This window comes from Pseudochaenichthys georgianus, chromosome 16 (assembly GCF_902827115.2).
Source record: "Pseudochaenichthys georgianus chromosome 16, fPseGeo1.2, whole genome shotgun sequence".
Classification (NCBI taxonomy): Eukaryota; Metazoa; Chordata; class Actinopteri; order Perciformes; family Channichthyidae; genus Pseudochaenichthys; species Pseudochaenichthys georgianus.
In genome coordinates, this window is record NC_047518.2 from 13,334,996 (window position 1) to 13,359,069 (window position 24,074).

Here is a 24,074-nt window from a genome sequence, read left to right on the forward strand (position 1 = left end):
TCTTATTGGCTTCCAGTCTAAATTTGGGTCCGCGAGGGGAAGAACCGCGGTCTATTTCGTAGTGATAGTAAACGTACAATGTTGTCACTTATTTGTTTAATAGTAATTCGTCGTTAGCATGTTGTTGCTAACTAGCTCGCTCTGCTACTGCTAGCGTCAATGCTAACACGCCAACCTTTTGCCATTGTTATTTTGATACTGTGAAGCGTAGCGAGGCTCTCCTGCTACTGATGGATCCGTGCTGCATGACCAAAACAAGTCGTAATTTTCACGTGAAGACATGAAGTGTCGAAATGTGGTGTCGGAACGCATTCATGTGCTGGCATTTTGGTATTATCTTTAGAAAACAACCATAATATAGCCGAGGTACTGTTTTTGTGACATGTTAGCTGGATAACTTAAATGGTACGCTATTCAAAATCTCCCACAGATATATTTGAGCAACTACAATTCGGCAACTAAAACAAAACATTTGCTTTAAAATAGCGGTTACGTTTGTATTTCATAGTGGGTTAATATCAGTCAGTCACATACTGTAGGAATGCCTACGAGTGTGACAGCCAAGATGGATGTGTGGAATCAAACTGTTGAATATCAACAGGCTAACATGTTCACTCACACGAACAATATTTAATATAAACTTTATTTACGTATCACTGCAAAAGCACGAGCTACGAGAGTGAAACCAAATTATTGAATACATATATTATCTTCATGTATCTTCTAGTGAGACAACTACAGTGAAACAAACTTTATTGCATTATTATACATTTTAAGACTAATAAATTATTATATAAAGTACTATTTAAGAGTAAGTTAGGGGCTTTGTTGGTCCTAAGTTAGCTTACATTTGAGGGTTATCACTATTTTAATAGTGATAACATTTAAAATACTAATTAGGCCTATAGGAAAAATTACAGCAGGCCAAATTATAAACTAGTAGGCCTACGTTCATTGTTCTGTAATATGTTATTAATCCTTTATGTACACCCAATGATTGTAATAAACAACACAATATAAGTAAAAGTGATTAAATGAAAACACATTTCATGCATTCTTTGGTACTATTTCTTCATAGTTAAACTAGGCTATTCCACTTCTGAAATAGCCTGCCTATCCCCCACAATGACAAACCATTCTACTATACCAGAACAAACATATTTTGTATATGTACATGATATGCAATACATGTACAAATAAGTATTGCATATCTAATTGAGTATGCCAAAAATACAGTAGCATTTTGCAGAAGTCCGCATGCTGTTCTCGCTAATCTCACCCAAAATCCTTTTCACAGTTGATATAATGAGCAAGAGGGTCATAGTTCAACAAGTGCAATGACTGAGTAGTATGTCCCAATTGTATGCATACTGCATCTAATAGTACATTCAGTACTTTGTAAGGGCAGCTGTAGTACATAGTGGAAATCAAATTAAAATGTTTGCGATTTTCAAAACAGTGTAACATTTGTATAGACTAGTATTATTCTTCTTTGGTATGTTCTAATGCCGAACTTTCTTAGTTTTAAAGGGAGTTTATTCACACAGTTATAGCTACCCTACTGTCTACCCATCATATGGGCAACATCTTCCATGAATATTTTTAAGCTTCAATAAAGTCAAAGGCCTATAATGTGCATGCCCCCCCAAGTTTGATGAATGCTTGTTGAAGAAAGTTAAAGTTATATTGTCCGACACACAGAGACTTCCATATTAAAATGTGCGGTTACTTTTTGACAACTCCGGGCACCTTTATATAAAAATACAGTCAGGATGAAAGTCTTTGGTTTTAGATTTTTTTTTTTAGATAAAACTACAAAAATAGTAGAAAATGCACCATATATTTATTCTATTTTTGCACAGTAAAGCCTCTTTAACCAAATGAAGATACTTTATTGTTCTCTCTTGTACTCGATATGATGCAGATCCCAGTGGCGCTAAGGCGGATCATTTTGGGGAAGATGGAGAGCTCAAGAACAAGAAGTGTACAATTTGCGCCCAGATCTTTACCACGGAGAGCCAACTTCAGAAGCATCTCCGCGAACATGAAATCAACGATAAGGTACGTTCCGGCACCTGGTTAAGAGACAGTGAACACAGCTATTCAAAACAACATCAGTAGAGTATGTTCTATTTCGTCCCTACTGATCGCCAGAGGCGGTGCTTTAGCACTGGATATGTCCATCGCGCGCATGCGCAGCTCGAGTACCAATAACAACAAAGTCACCTGTGACCAGTGTTGGGCAAGTTACTTCCAAAATGTAATATATTACATATTACTTATTACTCTCTTTTGAAAGTAATAAGTTACATTACAAAATTACTGTCTCTGAAATGTAATGAGTTATACTACTTTAGTTACTTTTCTAGTTACTTTCACCAAAATAACCGCAAAAGAATGGCTAGGTATTTTAAATGCTAAAATGTAATTTAGTGCAGCTCATTATACATCCAGTGAAAGGCGATGTGGTATAGCATAACAACTGTGTAGGCCCTTAAGGCTACTAACCACTTGTATTACACGGGTTAGTTGAATACTTCCAGGCGGCCTCGTGCCCCAGAGCCTTACCGGAGCCCCCCAAGAGGCTCCAGGGTCCGGGGGGCTGGGCCCTGAAATCCCGGGGGTGGTCGGCGGCTGCTTTCCCAGCAGCAGCTCAGTTTCTGGGCAGTCTGTACTTCCGTCCCTTGGGTGGTTTTCACCTTAACCCAGGGGTACGGACCACAGCTCCGGCCCCTAGCCTTCGGCTGGGTCTAATTGACAGTCGTCAGCGATCCGGCAGGGGCCCTACCTCTGGGCCAAGAGTTGTACGTCCTTTTGTCCAAGGACGCAATCAACCCAGTAAGACCCTCTGCTTAGCCAGGGGGTTCTACTCGGCATACTTTCTCGTGAGCAAGAAAGTCGGCGGATTTTGCCCGATCTTGGACCTCAGAAGAATCAACAGATTCCTGAAGGTGCTGCCATTCTATATGCTGACTACTGCATACGCACAGGTGGAGTGGTTCTCAACCGAGGGATGCCAACTTCCACGTGGGCCTGGAAAGAGGGTGCCTTATATTCAGTTCCTCCGGCCCTTGGGCAGACTGGCAGCTGCCTCGGCCGCTGGGCCCTTAGGCCCGCTGTCGTTGCGCCCCATGCAGATGTGGCTGAACAGCCTTCACTTGGACGCCAAGTGGCACAGGCACAGTAAAGTCAGGGTATCGCAGCATTGCTCCACTCTCCGTCACGCTGGAGGGGCAGGGCCTATCTCCTGGTAGGCGTGCCCATGGGCGCCATCCCATCCCGCCAGGAGACCATCACCATAGGTGCATGTCTCTCAGGGTGGGGTGCAGTGCGGCAGGGCAGGACCGTTCAGGGTCAGCGGTCTGCCCAGCAGAGTGCGTGCCAGGTCAACGTGCTAGAGCTTCGGGCCGTGCAGCTTGCACTCACGCACTTTCTACCCCAACTGGGGGGCAAGAATGTGCGTGTTCCTTGGGGACAGCATGTACATTGTCACTCCTCTCTGAATTTATGTGGCTGCGATTCTGCCCGACATGTTCGGGTCGACGGCGCCACGGCGGGGTGCCACAGGTCGGTGTCCCTCTTTATGAGAGGGGCTTTACGGCAGCGTCCCCCTTGCACCCCGAGGGCTCCGGCTTGGGACCTGCCCCTGCCGGATGCCCTATCATCTCCTCCCTTCGAGCCCCTGGCCCAGGTGGGGCTTAGGTGGCTGCTCACGAAGGCAGCATTTCTGCTTGCCATAGCCTCAGGGAAGCGAGTCGGGGAGTTGCATGTCCTCTCCATAAACAATACATGCCCGAGGTGAGACTCTCGTGCGTTGCCCTTTGGGCAAATGTGGCATTCCCGCCCGGGGTCCTTCCACAAACCCACTTCAATCAGCCTGCCCAGCTGGCACGCTTTGACATTCAGGAGTACGGCACATCGAAGTTGCTGTGCCCTGGGGGTGCCCAAAGGGCGTATATCAAGGCTACTGCCTGTATACGGCAGGAGGAGCAACTCTTGAGTTTGCCCTGGCGGCACTAAAGGAGGTTAGGCCCTCTAACCAGTGGCTGCCCTACTGGGTTGTCGATACCATCTCACAGGCTTACGGGGCCAGTGGCCGCCCCCCCCCCTGCCATCAGGCTGAGATGCCACTCTACAAGGAGCATCTCAACATATTGGGCTGCCCTGAGAGGGGTGCCCCTGGAGACCATCTGCGCCGCGGCGTCGTGGGCGTCTTCTGGCACATTCTCCAGTTGTCATCAGGTCAATGTCGCCACTCCCCATTCTTTGGGCGTGGTCCTTTTGCCGAGCTCCGCTGCTTCCAGTGGTGAGGGCTTGGATTCTTCATGACATTGTTGGTATAAGTCATCCAGTGCTAAAGCACTGCCTCTGGCGGTCAGTAGGGACAAAATAGAACGATAGTTACGGCTGTAACTACGGTTCTATGAGTCCCGGATGACTGCCAGAGTTCCCTGTCACTTAGAATTCTTGTGTGCTCGCGAGAAGTTTCGGGAACAGATCCTCTGACAATACCGGCTGATATAGCCGGTGTCACGTGGGTCACAGGTGACTTTGTTGTTATTGGTACTCGAGCTGCGCATGCGCGCGATGGACATATCCAGTGCTAAAGCACCGCCTCTGGCGGTCAGTAGGGACTCATAGAACCGTAGTTACAGCCGTAACTATCGTTTTCTCTCTATCATAAGCTTATATTTGTATTCTTACATTATTACACACACATATCTGGCAAGTATAACGAGTTCATTAGAACCATACTTTTGTATTATTGCTGTCAAAAAGCAGTTTCATATTATTGCAGTTTGGTACAGATGATTTGTGTAACAATGACCCAGCTACAGGTTGGAATTGGGCCAAGCAAGTGCCTTACCGTCCTAGATTTTCAGCTCAGATGATTTTTCACAATGTGGAAGCTGCTGGTAGAGGACATTGTTTATTTGAAAAGTTCAGCACAGGTCTACCAATCACATTATTTGGTGGCAGCTGCTTCCAGAGCGTCTGCAATGTGCTATTACCAGCAGCATTGTTAGACATCCTCCTGGATTTCTAAATACAAAACACATCTGGCGTTATTTACTTATCCATATGCGACTTTGCATTAGAGCCCTAGACATGCTCAATTAACAGGGTTTTTGTTCATTCCGAAGATGTAAATGAGCACAGCTTCGGTTGAGCTGATTAAATAAACTGCACAGGAAATAGGGCTTGATGCTGGGCTGTTTAACTGAGCAAAAAAGCACTAAACATCGTCTGCTCCTGAACTTTGAACAATGGAAACTATTGTCACGACTCCATTCCCAATGAATGATAAATCAGTGTGTATGAATGGCTGCTTCTGTCATAGGACCATGTTTCTGGAAAAATACCTGAGATAGCTTACAGCAAGAAATGAATAATGTTTAAATCCCTTCTAAATTGTGCCATGAATACGATGTGAAAAGATAACTACAACTCAAGAAAGTGTGAGACGAGAGATGTAGAGTGTATTCACAGAAAAACTAAATGGGTTATGACAAACAGCGACTTTCTTGAAAAAGTTGAGTACCGTACTTTGCCTCTGTATATATATTCGATTGGACTTGCTGTGAGCCACTTTGGAGAAATATACATTTTCGTATGACAAGAATACGTACAAAATAATTGTGTTTTAATTCATGTTGAGTAATGCAGATTTCTGAAGTTATTAGGCCTAATTGATGAGTTTTGATATTGGTCTTGTCACCCCTGAGTGCGCCCGCCTCTTTCCGCTTACCAGCTGCAAAAGCTTTTGCAACACACGTCTTTGCCCTATTCCCCCTTTTAAGATCCATTTACACTCCCTTTCTGTCTCTCTGCCTCTCCCTCTCTTACCCACTCTCACACACACATTACACACTGAAGTAATGGCGTGTCCACTCTGTTCTATTAGCAGGAATGTAAGAGTAAGGAAAACTTTGGTCATTTGATCCCCTCTCAAAAGTCTCTTGGAGCATTAGCAGGCGATAACGGGACCCTCCGTTACCTGATTTACAGCTGCACCTGTGGTAGTGGTTCAATCTACATTCACTTAAATACGCACTCTCTCCAGGCTGAAGAGCAGCCGCCTGGAGGTCTGCCGCTCTGAGTCAGACTCACTGGTGTCTGTATTGCTCTCGGCCTTCATTGCAGTACTCTGAAATTAAGACAGTCGGCTACTCTAATATAATTTAATATTGGGGCCATTTCTTCCTCTCATCGGATATTCTTTTTAAAAAAAGATACCGCATATGGGCCGCCAGCTGTAACCACTGAGCATTCTGCTGCCAGTTGTGTGTCTTTTCGTAGTTGTTTTGATCCTCTTTGCATCTCTTTTAAGCTGCTTTTCATCTCCTTGTAGTTGTTTTATGTCTCTTTGCAGGTTTCAAAGTTGAATTGGTCTCTTTATAGTTGTCTTATGTTCCTTTGTGAGTCATTTAGAGTCTCTTTCAGGATTAAACATGCCTATTTGTATACATTTTTTGAAGGTGAAGGTAAGTAGTACCCCACACAGTTAGAGCCCTTTGGCATGTTCAGTAATTCATCCTTGTGCTCAAGTCAACGAAGGTTGCACTTTAATTTACAAGGATTCCCGTCTCCACCAAAGAAACAGAATTGCCAACAAAAAGCATGATGCAGAGGGACACATTTGAAATCCTTTACATTCCCTTCCTTTCATTGAACTTTTCCTCTCTCTCTTGCAGCCTCATCGATGTGACCAGTGTCCGCAGACATTCAACGTGGAGTTCAACCTCACACTGCACAGGTCCACGCACACGACCTCTGACTTCACATGCCCCGTTTGCACTAAAAGATTCTCCCGCATCGCCAGCCTCAAGTCTCATATCATGCTGCACGAGAAGGAGGAGGTTAGTGAACTGACCCTTCCAACATAACACCATCTTTGATTTTATTTGAATTCACAACCAGTTACAAAGAAAGAATATCTTTTTTGTTTTTTCAGAATTTGATCTGTGTGGAGTGCGGAGATGAGTTCATTCTTCAGAGCCAGCTGACCTTGCACCTGGAGGAGCACCGCAAAGAGCTGTCGGGCGTCAAGGTCTACACCTGCAAGAGCTGCGACAAAGAATTCAAAACGTCCGCACACCTCAAAGAGCACATGAAGAGCCACGTCAAGATGAGGTCAGACAGGGCTGCAAGATGCCCATTTAGATCATTAAAGTGTGTCAGGTGGAAAAATGGACTCAAAGGGAAACATGAGTCTAACAGCTATCAAAAGTAACTGTCGGCCTCTTGTTGTAGGCAATTGACCACTCTAATATTGATATTGGGGTGTGTAGCTGCCATACCCACAAACATATCATATTATTTTCCAATTGATATGCCAAATGAATAACAAAGAGGCAGTGTATGTGAGTCACCGAGAAACAGCAGTTAGACCTGCAAGAGACAATCATTCTGCCAATAGAAAATATAAAAACAGCTATTTTGTAGGGGAGAAGATATTATGACAATTATTCATTCCACATGAATTGTTTTTCTGGTAATTTTGGCTGTGAAATATACTCACACGCTGGAATGAACTTCAATCAAAAAGGATAAATTGATTTGCCATTCAACAGAGTTGGAGTTTTTCTATTTTCATTGATTTTGATAAGTGGAGGGCCACAGTCTTCAGTGCCGTGTGCAAACTCTCTATAGAGTATTAATAGTTGAAGGTTGACATTAGAACTAAGGTACAGAAAGATCCGAGAAACAACAGCAGCAATAACACACCGTTTGGGAGGATGTCTCTGGTGCATACAATGTAACCATTGTACCGCAATCCTGCAATACAGTACCTTTATTATGTGCAATGTAAAAGTTAAAATACATTGTGTGAGGAAGAATACTGAAAATATTATAAAAGCACTGTGTCGAGGGAGAAATAACTATGTTTTTCTTGCTCTTTCATAACTTATGTTTTTATTTTAATGTTATTAATATTGATAATAATATTAGTAATAAAACAAGGATGAATAGCCAAAACAATTATAAAACCAAAAGACAGTAGATGATAACCAACAAACTCAACTATAAAAGAGACTATTCAAAAAACAACAGGAATAGAGTATTAGTAATAAGACAAATTATGACATGAATTACAAACAAATTGTGAAACTATCATCAGAATCAGGTTTATTGCCAAGTAGATTTACACATACAAGGAACATGCTAGAGTGTATGGTGGTACTTACACAAACATTGTTTAAGGAAACAAGTTGTAAGAGCAGAAATATAACTATTATAAAAAGAAAATATAAAAAGAAAAAAGTAATATTTCTTCTACTTAATATTAAAAGAATAAAGATAACTATTTGCCCGGAATATAAATATACAAAAAGCTATAAAAAAGTACAATGGAAATGTGAAAAATATATATAACATTTTCAATGTGCAGATATTCAGAGTGATACGCAGGGCTCACAATATTTAAATGAACAAAATCTTCTCACATGATGTGCAATTCATAGTGTCTATGTGGTGTGTATGTGATCATCTGTACTTACATACCCTTGACTTCTGTTGTGTGTTTCCTCTTTCCACAGGCCGCTCAGCTGTAGTTCCAGAAACTACAAGAAGAACATCGACCGCAGCGCCTTCCAGAACAGCTGCCATCACTGCGGAAAAGCGTTCAAAAAACCCAGTCAGCTGGTTAGGCACGTACGAATACACACAGGTGAGTGAGGAGCTCAGAGAGGGGGTGACACATGTTGGTAATGTAGGGGCACAAACCGAAGAGTTGGGGGTTCTGCTTCTCAAAAATGTAATTGATGTAATAATGAAGTGTTATATAACTAGAGTCTGACATTTGTCTTTCTGAAATGGACTTACTCTGATGACATGTTCCTCGATTAGCTGTCTACATAACAAAGCACCTCTTACTTCACCCTCCCTTTCTTTCCTTTTCTTTGTTTAATACCTTTAATATTGATCAGTGCACATGAAAAGAGCAGATACCCGTTTAACGTTAAGCATCATAATTAAAATATAGAAAGAAATGAACAATAGAATGAAGTACTGTGCATCTGAATCGATCCAAAGAGCAACAAGCCATACTTTCTGCATTTCAAAGGCGTAATCAATCATACTCATCAAAGTAAAGCAAAATGGGAAAAAAGGTCTAATCAGGAAGATAAGAATTGAAATGTTCTCTCGCTTTAGAAAGGAAATTAAGCAGTGATCCACCGAGTGAATACATAACTATGGTTGTACTCTACTGGAAATCAAAATGAGGCAATATAGGGACATTTATAGTTATAGTCAGAATAAGTTTGTCATAGTATGAAAGCAGACATCATTATATAACAATCATGCTAGCCATGCTATTGGCTAGCACTACATCTCAAAGTGGTTGACCAATCACAACAGAGCCGGCCAGCTAACCAATCAGAGCAGACTGGGCTCTGGTTTCAGACAGAGGGTGAAAAAAGGTGCTGCAGTATGAGAAAAATGAAAAAGAGCTTTTTGAACATTAAAGCATGTAAACATGTCACAATAGACGTACACTAACACAAATAGGAAGATGGAAATGAGTATAATAGGACCACTTTAAACAGTCCGTTCAAATGGCCCAGAGGCTGTGGGAATTTTGTGAAGAGCAGCATCTCACCAGTTATCCTCCTGGTTCAAACTCAGTTCACACTCCCAGGCAAATCCTTCATTTCTGAGGGACAGTACGCCCCCCACTCAGCTCTACCCAGAGTATGGGTACAACAATTCTGTATTAATAAAACTAATTTACACACGGCATCTATTGCACGTCTGTCCGTCCTGGGAGAGGGATCCCTCCTCTGTGGCTCTCCCTGAGGTTTCTCCCATGTTCCCTTTAAACTGTGGGTTTTCTCCGGAAGTGTTTCCTTGTACGATGTGAGGGTCTTAGGACAGAGGGTGTCGTATTGTCATACTGATATTCTGTACACACTGTGAAGACCACTGAGACAAATGTAACATTTGTGATATTGGGCTATATAAATAAACATTGATTGATATTCCAGTGTGGGTAGCCTTCTGGGTTCAGGTTATATAGCCCGAAACTTCCACCCACATGTTGTTTACACATCATCCACTTGTTAATTTGTTTGGTAGCCTGGCTGGCTGCATGACTAATGACGGATGGAGTTTATTCCTCTGTGCTGCGAATCTCAAACAGCCCTCAAGCTGATGAGGTTAAGAGGTGCTTTGGGACACACACGCACACACACACACACACACACACACACACACACACACACACACACACACACACACACACACACACACACACACACACACACACACACACACACACACACACACACACACACACACACACACACACACACACACACACACACACACACACACACACACACACACACACACACACACACACACACACACACACACACACACACACACACACACACACACACACAATGCCTCATTCTCTCACTCTCTCTGACGCACTCACCCATCAGTGAATAAGACTCGTCTTTATTTAGGCTAAATCCATGAATACAACATTTAGATTGATTTGATAAGTAAAAGTATTAAAGATGTCATGTGGGTGTCGTAAGGGTCTGGCGATATGGAGTATTTGAAATATCTCAATTTGTTAGACCAATTGTAGGGATGACTATTAGAACTTTAATAACATATATAAACACACATAATGATAATTAAAACATCACATGACTTCATTGTAATAATATAACTGTATCTAAAATGTATTAAGATATCTAGTATCATACAACAATGTCGATAACATAGAGATATATTGCCCTAGGTTTCATGTGTAATCATTTTACTATTTATATTACATTGCTAAAAATACAACCACTATGAAACTGCAATAGAACAAAATGATTTAATTCTGATATGTGTAAAATATAATATTTAAAATAAGTTATTGTCTATTTATCCAGTTTAAATAATGAAGAAAAGGTTTTAGTTTTTTTAATCAAAAAGAGTCACAATTACTTACTGGTCTAATGCTGTAACCTGCTTTAAAACCTGCTTTAATGAATATGAGTAGAGTTAGATAATGATGGGTTTTAGTAGCCATCCATAGTCTTTACTATTTACCTTTTTTCCAAGTCATTCATATTGATTCCGGAAAATACCTTTAGTAAAATGATCACAGGTGTTTCCGTCTCTTTGCCCTGACTTGACCCTTTCCTTTCAGGTGAGAGACCCTATAAATGCTCACATTGCGGGAAGGCTTTCAACCAGAAGGTGGTGCTGCAGACTCACATGGTGCGGCACACCGGAGAGAAACCTCACCTCTGCATGTTCTGCCCAGCCTCCTTCTCCCAGAAAGGAAACCTGCACTCCCACGTCCAGAGAGTTCACTCCGAGGTAAGAGCACAGAGAAACACTCACACCTCAGACACTGTATAGTGAGATATCTCTGTGTAATGAGACACCCTATGTAATGAGCATGGAATAAAATAAACTACAAAACAGTGCTTTTATTTTATTAGTGTAAAAGAGCTTCTTCATATTTGTATTTGATGCCTCTACTGTGACATGTCTCCATGCTTTAATGTTCAAAAAGCTCTTTGTTTCCTCAAACTGCCTGTGCTGCAGCACCTCTTTCCACCCTCTGTCTGAAACCAGAGCCCAGTCTGCTCTGATTGGTTAGCTGGTTCTGTTGTGATTGGTCAACTGCTCAGAGATGTCCCGCCCCAAAGAGACTTTGGATTTGGTTTTATAAGCCGTGAGAACAATAATGTACAAAAAAGACACAGGAAATTGGTGCAACCGTACAAACAATATTCACACATTCTTATCATTTCCGCAGTGCGCGCTTAAAAAGCAAACAAACTGACTGAATAAAAATACTCTCGCACCTCACTGTTATGAGCAGTCATGCTTATGATAACTTATTGGATGGCTGGTTTGCCCCATCCACCTGGAAACAATGTGTGTTGATAGATATTCATGTTCTCTTTTGGGTTCGCTTCCTCTTATTTTACAAATTAAATTACAACTAATTAAAACATGGAATTTTATTTGTATTCTCCTCAACTTCTCACATCATTGTGTATTCCATACTAAAAGCCCATGATGGGGCCGGTTGATTAAATTACTTCTGGAAAGCCAAACAGCAGAGCCATTTGAATAATGCATCTAATTTTGACAAGTGTCCTTCAGTTAGTCCTCATGGTTTGACTGACTTTATGAATACATTATGGTCACGCATTATTCACAACAGATTTCATGAGCAGATGTGTACCCGGTAGCCAGGGGAGTAAAATCAACTTGTTTCCAATTTAATGAAGGCTTGTAGGTGTCTGTACTGTAGGCGTGTTGAGACAGCAATACTGTCTGCTCAAGAATTACACAAATGAGCTCCAGAATAAAAATCAAAAAACACCTCAAATGATTTCATGTGCTTTCAGTTATTTGAAATTCAACGATGACTCCTGTATATCTAAAAGTATTGTAACAGTTTTGGATTATTGCCTAAAATATGGCTTTAGGCAAACATACATTTTATATACTTACACATTTTTTAAAGCAAGTCCTTCACAGGTGAACAGCACTTTCATGCTTTTTGTATTTTATTTTGCAGAACACAACTTGAATCACTTAAGCTTGTGTTCACCAAAGAACGTTTTTAATTTAACATCACCCATTCAAAAAGCCCATTAACTATACTATACATTCTGCCTTTGACTTTCTTTGAAAGGAAATATATTTCACCACTTTTTTAATGCCCACAAATATCAATATCCGGCAACCACCAAATATGTTTCAAACCCACTCGCACAATCAAGGACATCAGAACCTTATATACAAAAATCTTCTACCTATTTATGATTTCCATCATTTCCCCCTCTCATATTTTTTGTTTAAAAAGGTTTCTAACTAAGTTAAATGACCAGGAAGTATCTAAGAAGTGCAAAGGACATATGCTTCAGTGCTCTTATCTTTCCTAGCATATGATACACTGGACAATCCTTTAAAGCAGGGGTTCCCAACCTTTATTGTGCCAAGGACCGGCAGATACATTAAAAAAAATCGCGGACCGGTTGTCAATTTTAACTGATTTGAATATTTACTCACCAGCAGGTAGCAACAGAGGCTAATTGTATGTAACAGCCTGAACACATACTAGAACAATATGCATCCAAAACATATTAACAACGTTTAAAAAAGAACCGGTGTCGTTTTTTGGTTTTTCGGAAAAACGGAAAACCAAAAAACCGACGTTATTACATTTTTAAACCAAAACGGATAAATCAACGTTTTGGTTTTGTTTGTATGATTTACGGATAATCCAGTGATGGGAAAACGAGGAGAAGGCGCATTATGAAGGGGGGGGGGGGGTGTGTGTGTGTGTGTGTGTGTGTGTGTGTGTGTGTGTGTGTGTGTGTGTGTGTGTGTGTGTGTGTGTGTGTGTGTGTGTGTGTGTGTGTGTGTGTGTGTGTGAGTGTGATCGGGCAGTTCGATGTGTGTAGAGGTGTGTGCGTGTGGTTAACACGTAGCAGCCTGCAGTCACTCGCTGTTTTGATGAAGGTAAACACAGCGAAGGCGGTGCGTAAAAAGGCACAGCTCTCGGCGCTCTGGTGCTGCACTTCTCAGAAGCGGAGTTACACGTCCCGCTGCCTCCTGATGCTGCCTGCAGCCATTTCATGAAGTGAAGGAGGTTTTCCTTCTATACAACAGCTGCAGGCAGCAGATACCGTGAGAGTCCCGGACATGAATTCATAGATCAAGGCAGACTGGTTTACTCTCCTGTTTTGCCAATAACACAAATAAACAAAGGCAAGGCAAGTTTATTTATATAGCACTTTTCAACACAAGGCAATTCAAAGTGCTTTACAAAAAAATTAAAGACATTAAGAAAATGGCATTTAAAATCAGTCATTAAAAAGAAAAGCTAATAAAATAAACATATAGCTCTACACCTGGCCGACATGTCCTTAAAATGAAGTCCGAGTTTGAAATATATCTCTAATGTATGCACTGCCATTTCCCCACATAAACATAACAGTCTGCAATTAAACGGTTGTCTCCTGTGCGCTCCACTTCCAACTTAGCGCACCGGTAACTTTCTCGTGCGCACAAGAGACTGAGACCAGGCTGAGCCGCCGAATCCCTCGGAACATCATAAAAGCCATTTTCAACGGTTATCTGGTGAAAGATTAACTAGGCTACTGGATGAAATAATATGATTGGTATAGGTGCGAACATTAAAAACGTTTTGAAAAAAATATTATGATAAAATATTTTTATATATTTATAATTCTGCAAATATTACGATAAACTCACAGCTATTTCGCGGCCCGGCAGTAACACCTCCGCGTCCCGGTACCGGTCCACGGACCGGGGGTTGGGAACCCCTGCTTTAAAGGAATGAATGCCATCGCTAAACTCTATGGCTGCGGTCAAATTGTCCAAAACAATTCTGGCCCTATGTCTTTCCCTCACCACTTTTCATTTAGCTCTTATCATTCATCCACTTAGGTTCTTCTGGGTCACTTCGCTCCGTTAGGAACCTGCCTAAGCAGAAAAAGCAAAAATAAACGACAGGGCATTGTCTGAGCATAATTGGATTCTCTTCACACTGTAGTGGTATTTTCCCAATGACATGTTCAAAAGGAAAACTGGTTAGAAAAAGACATGTGATTGATTTGTTTTACTAGTGGACCGTAGCCATCATTTCTGTCTTGAACTTTTTGTTACAATTACCCCTTCAGTAAAAACACACATCTTTGCCCCACAATAAATGACCTTCTGTTCATCCCACACGCTTTCCCATACACACTCATTCTTTACCCTGTTGCCACATACATGTACCATCCTGATGGTGATTACTGGAGTTTCTTGATATGCCCAGGCAGACACCCTCACAAACTTGAAAGGCATCCTTTCCTATTTCAGCCACCTTTCCCTTACTTCCTCTTCTGCCCACTGACATCTTCCACTTCACCGGTGGTTAGCCTCTCACGGAAAAGCAATCACCATAAATCGTGATTTCTTTTAGGCTCCGCACTCAACAGTCTCACTTGCTCGTTTGGATTTCTCTCTGCTCCTACAGTTCTAATCAGTTTTTCAAGTAGCGTCACTTAAAACGTTGTTTTCCACCCACTTGCTGGCTTTTCAATCTTTTATGTCAGTGGTTCAATTGTCAAGTTAATTCCCCCTCTATAAGTTCAGCATGTTACTCATCTCTGTGTAATTTCTAGGATTCTGTGAACATCATTTTAAAATGTACTCCAAATAACTAGAAAAATGAGCCAAACTTGATCAGATTATCCCTGCACCTGATCTTCATATTTGCATCCCCCAAAGACAACAAACTCCACACTTTCTAAATTAAAAGTCAACACAACCTTCTTCCCATTTCGGATTCTGAATCAAATGAAGGTTTATTGCCAAGTCAGCTGTCCACATAATCATTTAATACATCAAAGAGAAAGCAAAATATTGCTAATGTCAAGAAACAGAGTAACATTCAGTGGCTGGAGCACTGTACACTACTGGAACGTAATACTTAGATTGGAGTTGGAGAATAATTGTTGGAGCCAATTAGCGCTCTGGGTTTAAAAGTAGGAACCAATGTTTAATCACTCGGGTTCCACCGGATGGCCAAAACGTTTTTGAAATGTCATTTTGTTTGGTGACGGAAGCTGATTCAACAAAAAAAGTGGAAAATAAATGGACTAAAGGTTCAACTAGAAAAAATGCTATCTGACTTTTATTCACCAGACGAGCTAAAGTGTACGTCCATTACGTCAGGGACGTGCACAGGTAGGGGCTAATGTTGCCCAGGCAACAGCCTGTTTGCCATTTTTGTCTGACCTGCCCCTCTGGAGAGAGCGAGATCTTTTTTTGCTTTCTATTGTGGCCGGATCAACATGATAAGCCCACAATTAGTATTGTAGCATCTCGCTGCGATAAAATACAACTTGTCAGCGCTGTCATCTGCCCCCAGTCACGTGACTGTTTACAATCTGACAGCTGGAAGCAAAGGAAAGCCCTCAGAGTCCGGCCTCATATGGCTATGGTGATCACACCATGTGACCTCTTGATACCGTCGGTTATTTACAAAAAAGCACCTAAATATAGCCTACTTGTTGTTTTTGTGCTTCTGTCTTTCTGTGTCTTTTACTCTGTAAACTCCTTCACCGCTCGCTCTCTTTTCTTGATCGCCCTCTCACAGAGAACAGTTCACTGTCCCGCTTCATTGTAGGATTTCTGCCATGTCTCTACTTTAGTTTGACCATCTCTGTTATTAAGTTATGGAATACTAAATAAATAAGTAATTAGATACCTTACCGTTTCTGCGCTCCTAAAGAATGATAAGAATAAGAATAATGCGTATTGAACTGGTTTAATTAATTAGTGAGTTTATTTAAGGTAATTAGTTAGATGCCCTATTTTATCAGTATGTCTGGACTGCACAGAAGTTACAATGGTTAAACTACATTAGAACAAAATTGTCCCCATTTTGTCTTTAATAGTTACTAACATTAGATATTTTAATGAGATATGGACCGCAAAACAAAAAATGTGCCTGAATAACTAATTTAACAGTTTGACATAAAAGTCAGTTGAGTGTCACAGTGTTGTGTTTTTATTTTATGAACCTTTTACATTAAAAACAGGTTAGAATTTTCAAAAGGTCTTGTGGTTTTTTTCGGGGGGGGAGTCCCTTTTTCCAGTTTAGAGCAATAGCCCCTCCAAATGTCTGTGCACGTCCCTGCATTACGTCATCAAAGCAGCACCTCAGTGGCTTAAAGCGTTGGCTTAGCCTCTACAATAATTAGTTTTGAACCCCTGATTATCAAAATGTTATTGTACTTGAGATTGAAAAAAAAAAATACAACTCTACATGGCATTTATAAGGGCAGGCCTGCTTTGCATTATCCACTGTGTGCTGTAATAAATCAGGAGCTATGAGGTAGTGACATTCACAAGAGAACACTTTCTTACTCCTACATATGTTATTACAGATCATAGTAAAATACCCCTAATGGGTGCAAGTACTCTAGATGTATACCTATGAAGGGCACACACTTAAGCAGTTCCAAAATAAACAGTCATGCTTATGACTTATTGAAGTCAGACATACCAGTCGTATTGGATTATTGTTAAACAGAATAGAAGGGAAAAGGCAATATACCCTCAAAACCTTTATTTCTTTAAAAATGTATTCAAATGTATAAACAATAAATAAGCAGCTTGTATCATTACAAAACAAACAAAAGTAAAGAACACCAAATGTAGTATCTTTCCATCTTCATTCTGAAATTATAATTTAAACTCATCACCGTATGAAATGGTGCTCCGTAATCTTTATATATTATTTCCGAGGTTTGGCAAGCAAATAAATTATTCTAGAGTTCGAGCAGCTGAAATCAGCATCCCGGTCAAATTACATTAACAGATGAACACCTCTTACTCAATTCCCCCGGTACTGTGACAGGCGGGGATAATATCAGCATACATTTAATTGTGAAATGGAATACTTTCAGTGACTAGGTTGAGTCACTTTAGGGGAGCTTGAGCAGCAAAATAGCCTACTCAGCAGCCAGGGGTAATGTATTTGATGTGTTTTATATTCTCTTACAGACTAAAGGTGTACCGCTGTTCCCATGCATGGACTGCAGCTGTGTGTTCAAGAAGCTGGGCAGTCTGAATGCCCACATCAGCAAGATGCACATCTCTGTGATTGAGGTTCCCTCAGGCACTCCAGTAAGACACTGAATGAGCCCGGCTTTACTTTAGTATATTCAAGTTAATGTTAATTATTTTGACCCTGGTGAATAAGGTTAATACATTTAATACAGGTACACTTTAGACAGGTCCAGTTGAAAACTGAATCGAAAACCAGAATCAGGGTAGGTGTAACCATACAAGGAATGTTCTTGATGTATAATGGTTATGTAATAATCAATAAAAGAACATTGCAAGACTCTTTATATACACATAGCCGCATTTTGATTTATTTAATTGTCCTTGCTGCAAGATTAATGAAAGTATCAATGATTCAGACTGGTGTAGACACTACATTACATGTCATTTGTTAGACGCTTTTATCCAAAGCGACTTACATACATTCAGTACCGTGGACAATCCCTACAGGAGCAATTTGGGGTGAAGTGTCTTGCCCAGGGACACAACGACATGCTGACTGCAGTGGGACTCGAACTTGCTATCCCCTGTTTCGAAGTCCAGCACTCTATCCACTAATTACCTCATTCTTCAATAACGTCCTCTGATTTGTTCATTCATACTGCAGAGAGACCCTTCTAAATACTAGTCAGCTCTCCAATTTCGACCTGTCCTGATCTTGTGAAAAGCTCTTTGTCTTTTTGCCCAAACCTTACTCTGTTCCTCTCCTCCTCCCCCCTCAGGAGACAGAGAGCACAGGTCAAGGTCCTGGGGGGTCAGAGGCCGGCGAGGGGGTGACAGATGTCATCCAGCAGCTCCTGGAGCTGTCTGAGCAGGTCAGCGGGGACGCAGTGCAGCCCCAGCCTTCGGAGCCAGCTATCGCCATGGAAACTGCCATTAACCAGGACATCCTGCAGGTGAGCAAAGCACATTAACCACACTACATCAATTGGGTGATAACAAGGACAAACAAAAAGTAATCAGGTCTTAAAGCTGACATACAAAACTAAAACATAACATAACAAAACTAAATAGATGTCAAGATCGTACTTCTCATCTTCATACTTGGGTGTAATGATAGACTGTCTGCTATCCAAAGACAATTGAATATATCTGCAAAAATACAAACAAATACTTTATTTCCTTTACCACTTTTAAGGCGAGTAGACAAATTATTTTTGTTTTTAACATCTATGATTCCGATTACTCTACAGTATTACAATAATGCATGTTACAAGTGTTTGTCCACCGCTTTTAAATAAAAACTGCTCCACCGAATGAAAATCTCCTCAAAGATTTAAATCAATCAACTATAATTTCATATTGAGAAGAGCCAAAAACATTTTCTTGAACTATGTCCCTAACAGCTAATATACATTTTTGCCAATAAATCGGTGATCCAAGGACCCCAGATTTAATTAACTTGGACTTAGGCAGTCTCTATTGTACCAGTCCATAATACAATTAAATTGGAATTAGGACAAGAATCCTAGGATCCTGAGATTCTGACTTTTTTTTCTATAAACTCTGACTTAAGTCTCAGAATTCTGTCTTTAATCTAAGAAGAACAAAACAAATAAATAGTAACTTTTGGTAAAATAAAAAAAATGTGGCACTCATCTTCTCCCATATAATTATCATCTACAGCAGTGGTTCTCAAATTTTTTTCAATCATGTACCCCCTTTGAAAAAAAAAAAGTACCCCCTGATCAACGCAAACACAATTTGTTAAGGAAAAAAAGCCTATATAAAGAGGTACAGGACAGCGCTGCGCCATCAGTGTCTGATTTATTAAAACAACAACATGAGAAACACTTAAATGCTACATTTCAAATGTTTACAATCCATCACTAAATTCATGGCAAACCAATTTTAACATCATGCAATAACACTAAGACGATATTAGTTGCATTGAACTGATCTTTTTAATAAGTTGTACTTGTAGTGAGAAACATGGGCTTGTGCTTCACTGAGGATCTTTGTCATTCTGACAGGGAGGCAAACTGCAGTTATTACACTTTGCGTTTTGAAATATGTGTAACTCTGCTCAAACTTCGTTACTTTTCCTAAAATTGGTATATTTATTTATTTTGTATTTGCGTGGGGAATGAAGAGAAAAAAATATATGAGCATTTTATGAGCATGGGATTTTGACCCCTCATATAAACATATGCATAATGCTGCGCTATACTTTGCGGCCACACGCCGTTGTCAAGCAACGCGTATTGTTTAGGTGTCCTTTTGAAAAGCAGGCAGTCATATAATTAACTATAACTAGCTAGATCTGATAGATTTGGACATAGACGCACGCGAGTGAAGTATAACCGGACGCTAGAGAGAGAGATCAGATCAGCTGCTGCTGATGGAGAACACACAGCTCTGCATGATCACAGCTCCCCCGCTGTGACGGATCGTTGAGCGGAGCAGAATACACTTCGAGTTAGACCTAACACACTTATGGCGCATTTCCACTGCAGCGGGTAGCCCCGTTTAAGCGTCCTTAACCGTCCTCAAGCGGCCAGGTCAGTTTTTGGTGGCATTTCCATATAGCCTAGTACCGGCTAGCGGGTACTTTTTCCCTCTTTTTCCGGCCCCATAAAATCGTGGTTCTATCAGACCAGGCCAGGGCTGTGACGTCAACACTCGACTGCTGATTGGTCAGAGAGAATCGTCACAAGATTGCGCGCGAGATCATCCCTCGCGTCGCATATAGATCTAGAAGCAAGCTTGCAGCATTTTGTAAACGGAGGAGCTACAAAAATGGCAACGTCGAAGAAAAGCACACTGTGGTCGACCGAGGAGGTGACGACGTTCCTTAATCTCATTGGGGATGATAAAATCCAGCGGGAGCTCGACGGAACAACGCGAAATGTGAAAGTGTTCCAGGATGTCTCTGCACAGATGCCCGAACGCTGATTTTCGAGGACTTTCCTGCAATGTAGGGAAAACGGCAACGGCTTTACTGGAGTCCCTGCAAGGTACGCTCACTTCTAACAAAGAAGTCTATTTTATCCTTACATTAATGTTCGACAACCCATGCTTTTATGGAGCCCCGAAGAGCTACATAGCTAGCTAAGGCAGATAGCCTTAGCTAGAGCTATTGTTTGCTAACACCATATGTGCCATTGTTTACGTTCAGTTTTTCTTTTCTATAGTTGTTGTTGCTATTTAGTATTGTGCTGCAGTAGTTTGTGGAATTAACAAGTCATTTTGCTGTTCTAGATGATTACATTGGGACTCGTGAGGAGGAACATTCCCGTCCACATCGTCAGTGAATCCAGAACGGACCCCAGCCGAAGAATCGACACCAACTCAACCACCAACACCGAGTGCCATCACGACACCGCAGCGTGTGGTTCTAGGTAAGAAATAGAAATGGCAAAACGACTGGAATTGTGTTTTTGTTTTTTTAAACCTCGGATCATCCATCAACAGTAATTACAATAAGCTATACCACTGTGTAGAAATGCTCTGTTACAAGTAAAGTCTTAGCTAGTAAGCAGCTAGTACAGAGGTGTGTGACATCCTATCATATACATATATTTATATTCATTATCAACAGGCTGGACATAATGTAATTCACTTTCAAAATCATTGTAAACATCTAGGGCCAGAACTTTCTTTAGTTCACCTTACTGTTGTTCTGTTTATACATGTTATTCTTATATCCTTGTGTGACCTGTACCTGTCCTGTGTTTTTTCCTTATTGCTAATTATTATCTTATTGTCACCCAGGCAAGAGGAAACGAGGAGGAGAGGATCGGGCCCAGCAGGAACGGCACCATGACTGGGCAGCCGACGTGGCCCGTCTCCTCCGTGATACTTCAAAAAACCTTAATAGTTATTGTACATATTATATATTTTTATCTAGTTAATTTTTAAATGCAACATTTGTACTTCCTTGTTTATTTATTTTCTTTAAAATGTTCATTTTATATTTACAATTCCATGTATATTTATGCTGGCTGCATTACAGTTTTACATTTTTATTTGTATTGTTTAATGGCATGCCTTTGATACAACATTTTTTTTGTATTTTTATACTGCCATCAATAAAGTACTTCTTTGACTTATCTTATCTCTTGTTGATAATGAATAGCACCCAACAGAAAAAAATCAGATTCACATAATCTTGATTTAGAGAAGATATAAACATACATGAATTTATAAAGCAATAACAAACACCATCAGTTAGGAAAAAGCCCCTTACTTTTAAGAGATTTAAAGCAAGAAATTGAGTTTGCTAGCTTGAGGTCCTCCTCTAAAACATTATTACATGTTTATTTTTGTAATAGTATTAAGAATACATGATAAATACATAATACATGTAGAAATGTCTCAATTGTAATACCCTCGTTCTACTAGACTCAAACAACACATTCCTTATATATTTCAAAGACGAGAGAACAAAATAAACCTATAACCCATTCAAGCAAGCTTTTAACATGTCTAGAAGAAAGATTGAGGTTATATTTAATATATTATTTTATGTTGTGGATACTTTAGTCTCCATCCATGTTTACAATTGTGCACACTATTTTACACTTGCATTTATGAATATAGTTTTGCTGTGTTTTACACTTTAGTATTTATGTTTATAGTTAGCTTTGATATTCGCTTAATTTATTAGAAAGATTTTCTTTTCATGATCTGATATTTCGTCAAATGTTCTTATTATTTATGGGGCAGTACTTACTGGTGCTTGAAATTCAAATATTTACTAAATATTCAATTCAGATAACATTTGTTTAAAACATTTGACCAACACATGTATATGAAAAAAAAAAGATTTATTTATGTTCAATACAATGAATGCAATACAATGCATATGTAGGTATTCAGGTAGCGCATCAAACCCTCTCTGATGTCAGTGCATTCCACCCATCATCATAGTCCTCTCCATGACTCTCGCAGACGTTATGCAGAACACAGCATGTCAGCACCATGGATTTAACAATAAACAAGTAAACGATCGCTTCCACATCCTCCATTGTTGTGTGTGTTTTGTGAGTTGTGTCGCATTGAAAATGACGCCACTGCAGTTTTACCCAGCGTCGCTCCGCCCAAAAAGCCGACGCCCCGCCTACACTGCGTTGCTACCCCAGGTCCTAAACTGTAATGGAAATGCGCCACGGCCTCGGACGGCCAGCGAGGCAGCCCGAGGCCTGAGCGAGGACTCTTAGGGACGCTTAAACGGGGCTACCCCGTTGCAGTGGAAATGCGCCATTAGCTAGTTTATCTACTCTGGAACTAGCTAAACTAGTTGTACATATACACTGAACAAAAATATAAATGCAACACTTTTGTTTTTGCTCCCATTTTTCATGAGATGAACTCAAAGATCTAAAACATTTTCTATATACACAAAATAACCATTTCTCTCTAATATTGTTCACAAATCTGAAAAAATCTGTGATAGTGAGCACTTCTCCTTTGCCGAGATAATCCATCCCACCTCACAGGTGTGGCATATCAAGATGCTGATTAGACAGCATGATTATTGCACAGGTGTGCCTTAGGCTGGCCACAATAAAAGGCCACTCTGAAATGTTCAGTTTTATCACACAGCACAATGCCACAGATGTCGCAAGTTTTGAGGGAGCGTGCAATTGGCATGCTGACAGCAGGAATGTCCACCAGAGCTGTTGCCCGTGAATTGAATGTTCATTTCTCTACCATAAGCCGTCTCCAAAGGCGTTTCAGAGAATTTGGCAGTACATCCAACCGGCCTCACAACCGCAGACCACGTGTAACCACACCAGCCCAGGACCTCCACATCCAGCATGTTCACCTCCAAGATCGTCTGAGACCAGCCACTCTGACAGCTGCTGCAACAATCGGTTTGCATAACCAAAGAATTTCTGCACAAACTGTCAGAAACCGTCTCAGGGAAGCTCATCTGCATGCTCGTCGTCCTCATCGGGGTCTCGACCTGACTCCGGTTCGTCGTCGTAACCGACTTGAGTGGGCAAATGCTCACATTCGATGGCGTCGGGCACGTTGGAGAGGTGTTCTCTTCACGGATGAATCCCGGTTTTCACTGTTCAGGACAGATGGCAGACAGCGTGTGTGGCATCGTGTGGGAGAGCGATTTTCTGATGTCAATGTTGTGAATCGAGTGGCCCATGGTGGTGGTGGGGTTATGGTATGGGCAGGCGTATGTTATGGACGACGAACACAGGTGCATTTTATTGATGGCATTGTGAATGCACAGAGATACCGTGACGAGATCCTGAGGCCCATTGTTGTGCATCCACAACCATCACCTCATGTTGCAGCATGATAATGCACGGCCCCATGTTGCAAGAATCTGTACACAATTCCTGGAGGCTGAACACATCCCAGTTCTTGCATGGCCAGCATAGTCACCGGACATGTCATCCATTGAGCATGTTTGGGATGCTCTGGATCGGCGTATACGACAGCGTGTTCCAGTTCCTGCCAATATCCAGCAACTTCACACAGCCATTGAA

At 41.0% G+C, this 24,074-nt stretch overlaps 1 protein-coding gene across 1 annotated transcript in view; it reads left to right on the forward strand.

Annotated features, from left to right (window-relative positions):
- The window catches only part of LOC117460632 (zinc finger protein 236-like), a 64,969-nt gene that overhangs the window by 683 nt on the left and 40,212 nt on the right, over positions 1–24,074 (forward strand). The window contains exons 2-8 of the mRNA XM_071206047.1: positions 1,887–2,061; positions 6,696–6,860; positions 6,956–7,134; positions 8,541–8,671; positions 11,159–11,331; positions 17,560–17,682; positions 18,345–18,518. Coding sequence (XP_071062148.1) covers positions 1,887–2,061; positions 6,696–6,860; positions 6,956–7,134; positions 8,541–8,671; positions 11,159–11,331; positions 17,560–17,682; positions 18,345–18,518 — 1,120 coding nt within the window. The remainder of the gene's footprint in view (positions 1–1,886; positions 2,062–6,695; positions 6,861–6,955; positions 7,135–8,540; positions 8,672–11,158; positions 11,332–17,559; positions 17,683–18,344; positions 18,519–24,074) is intronic.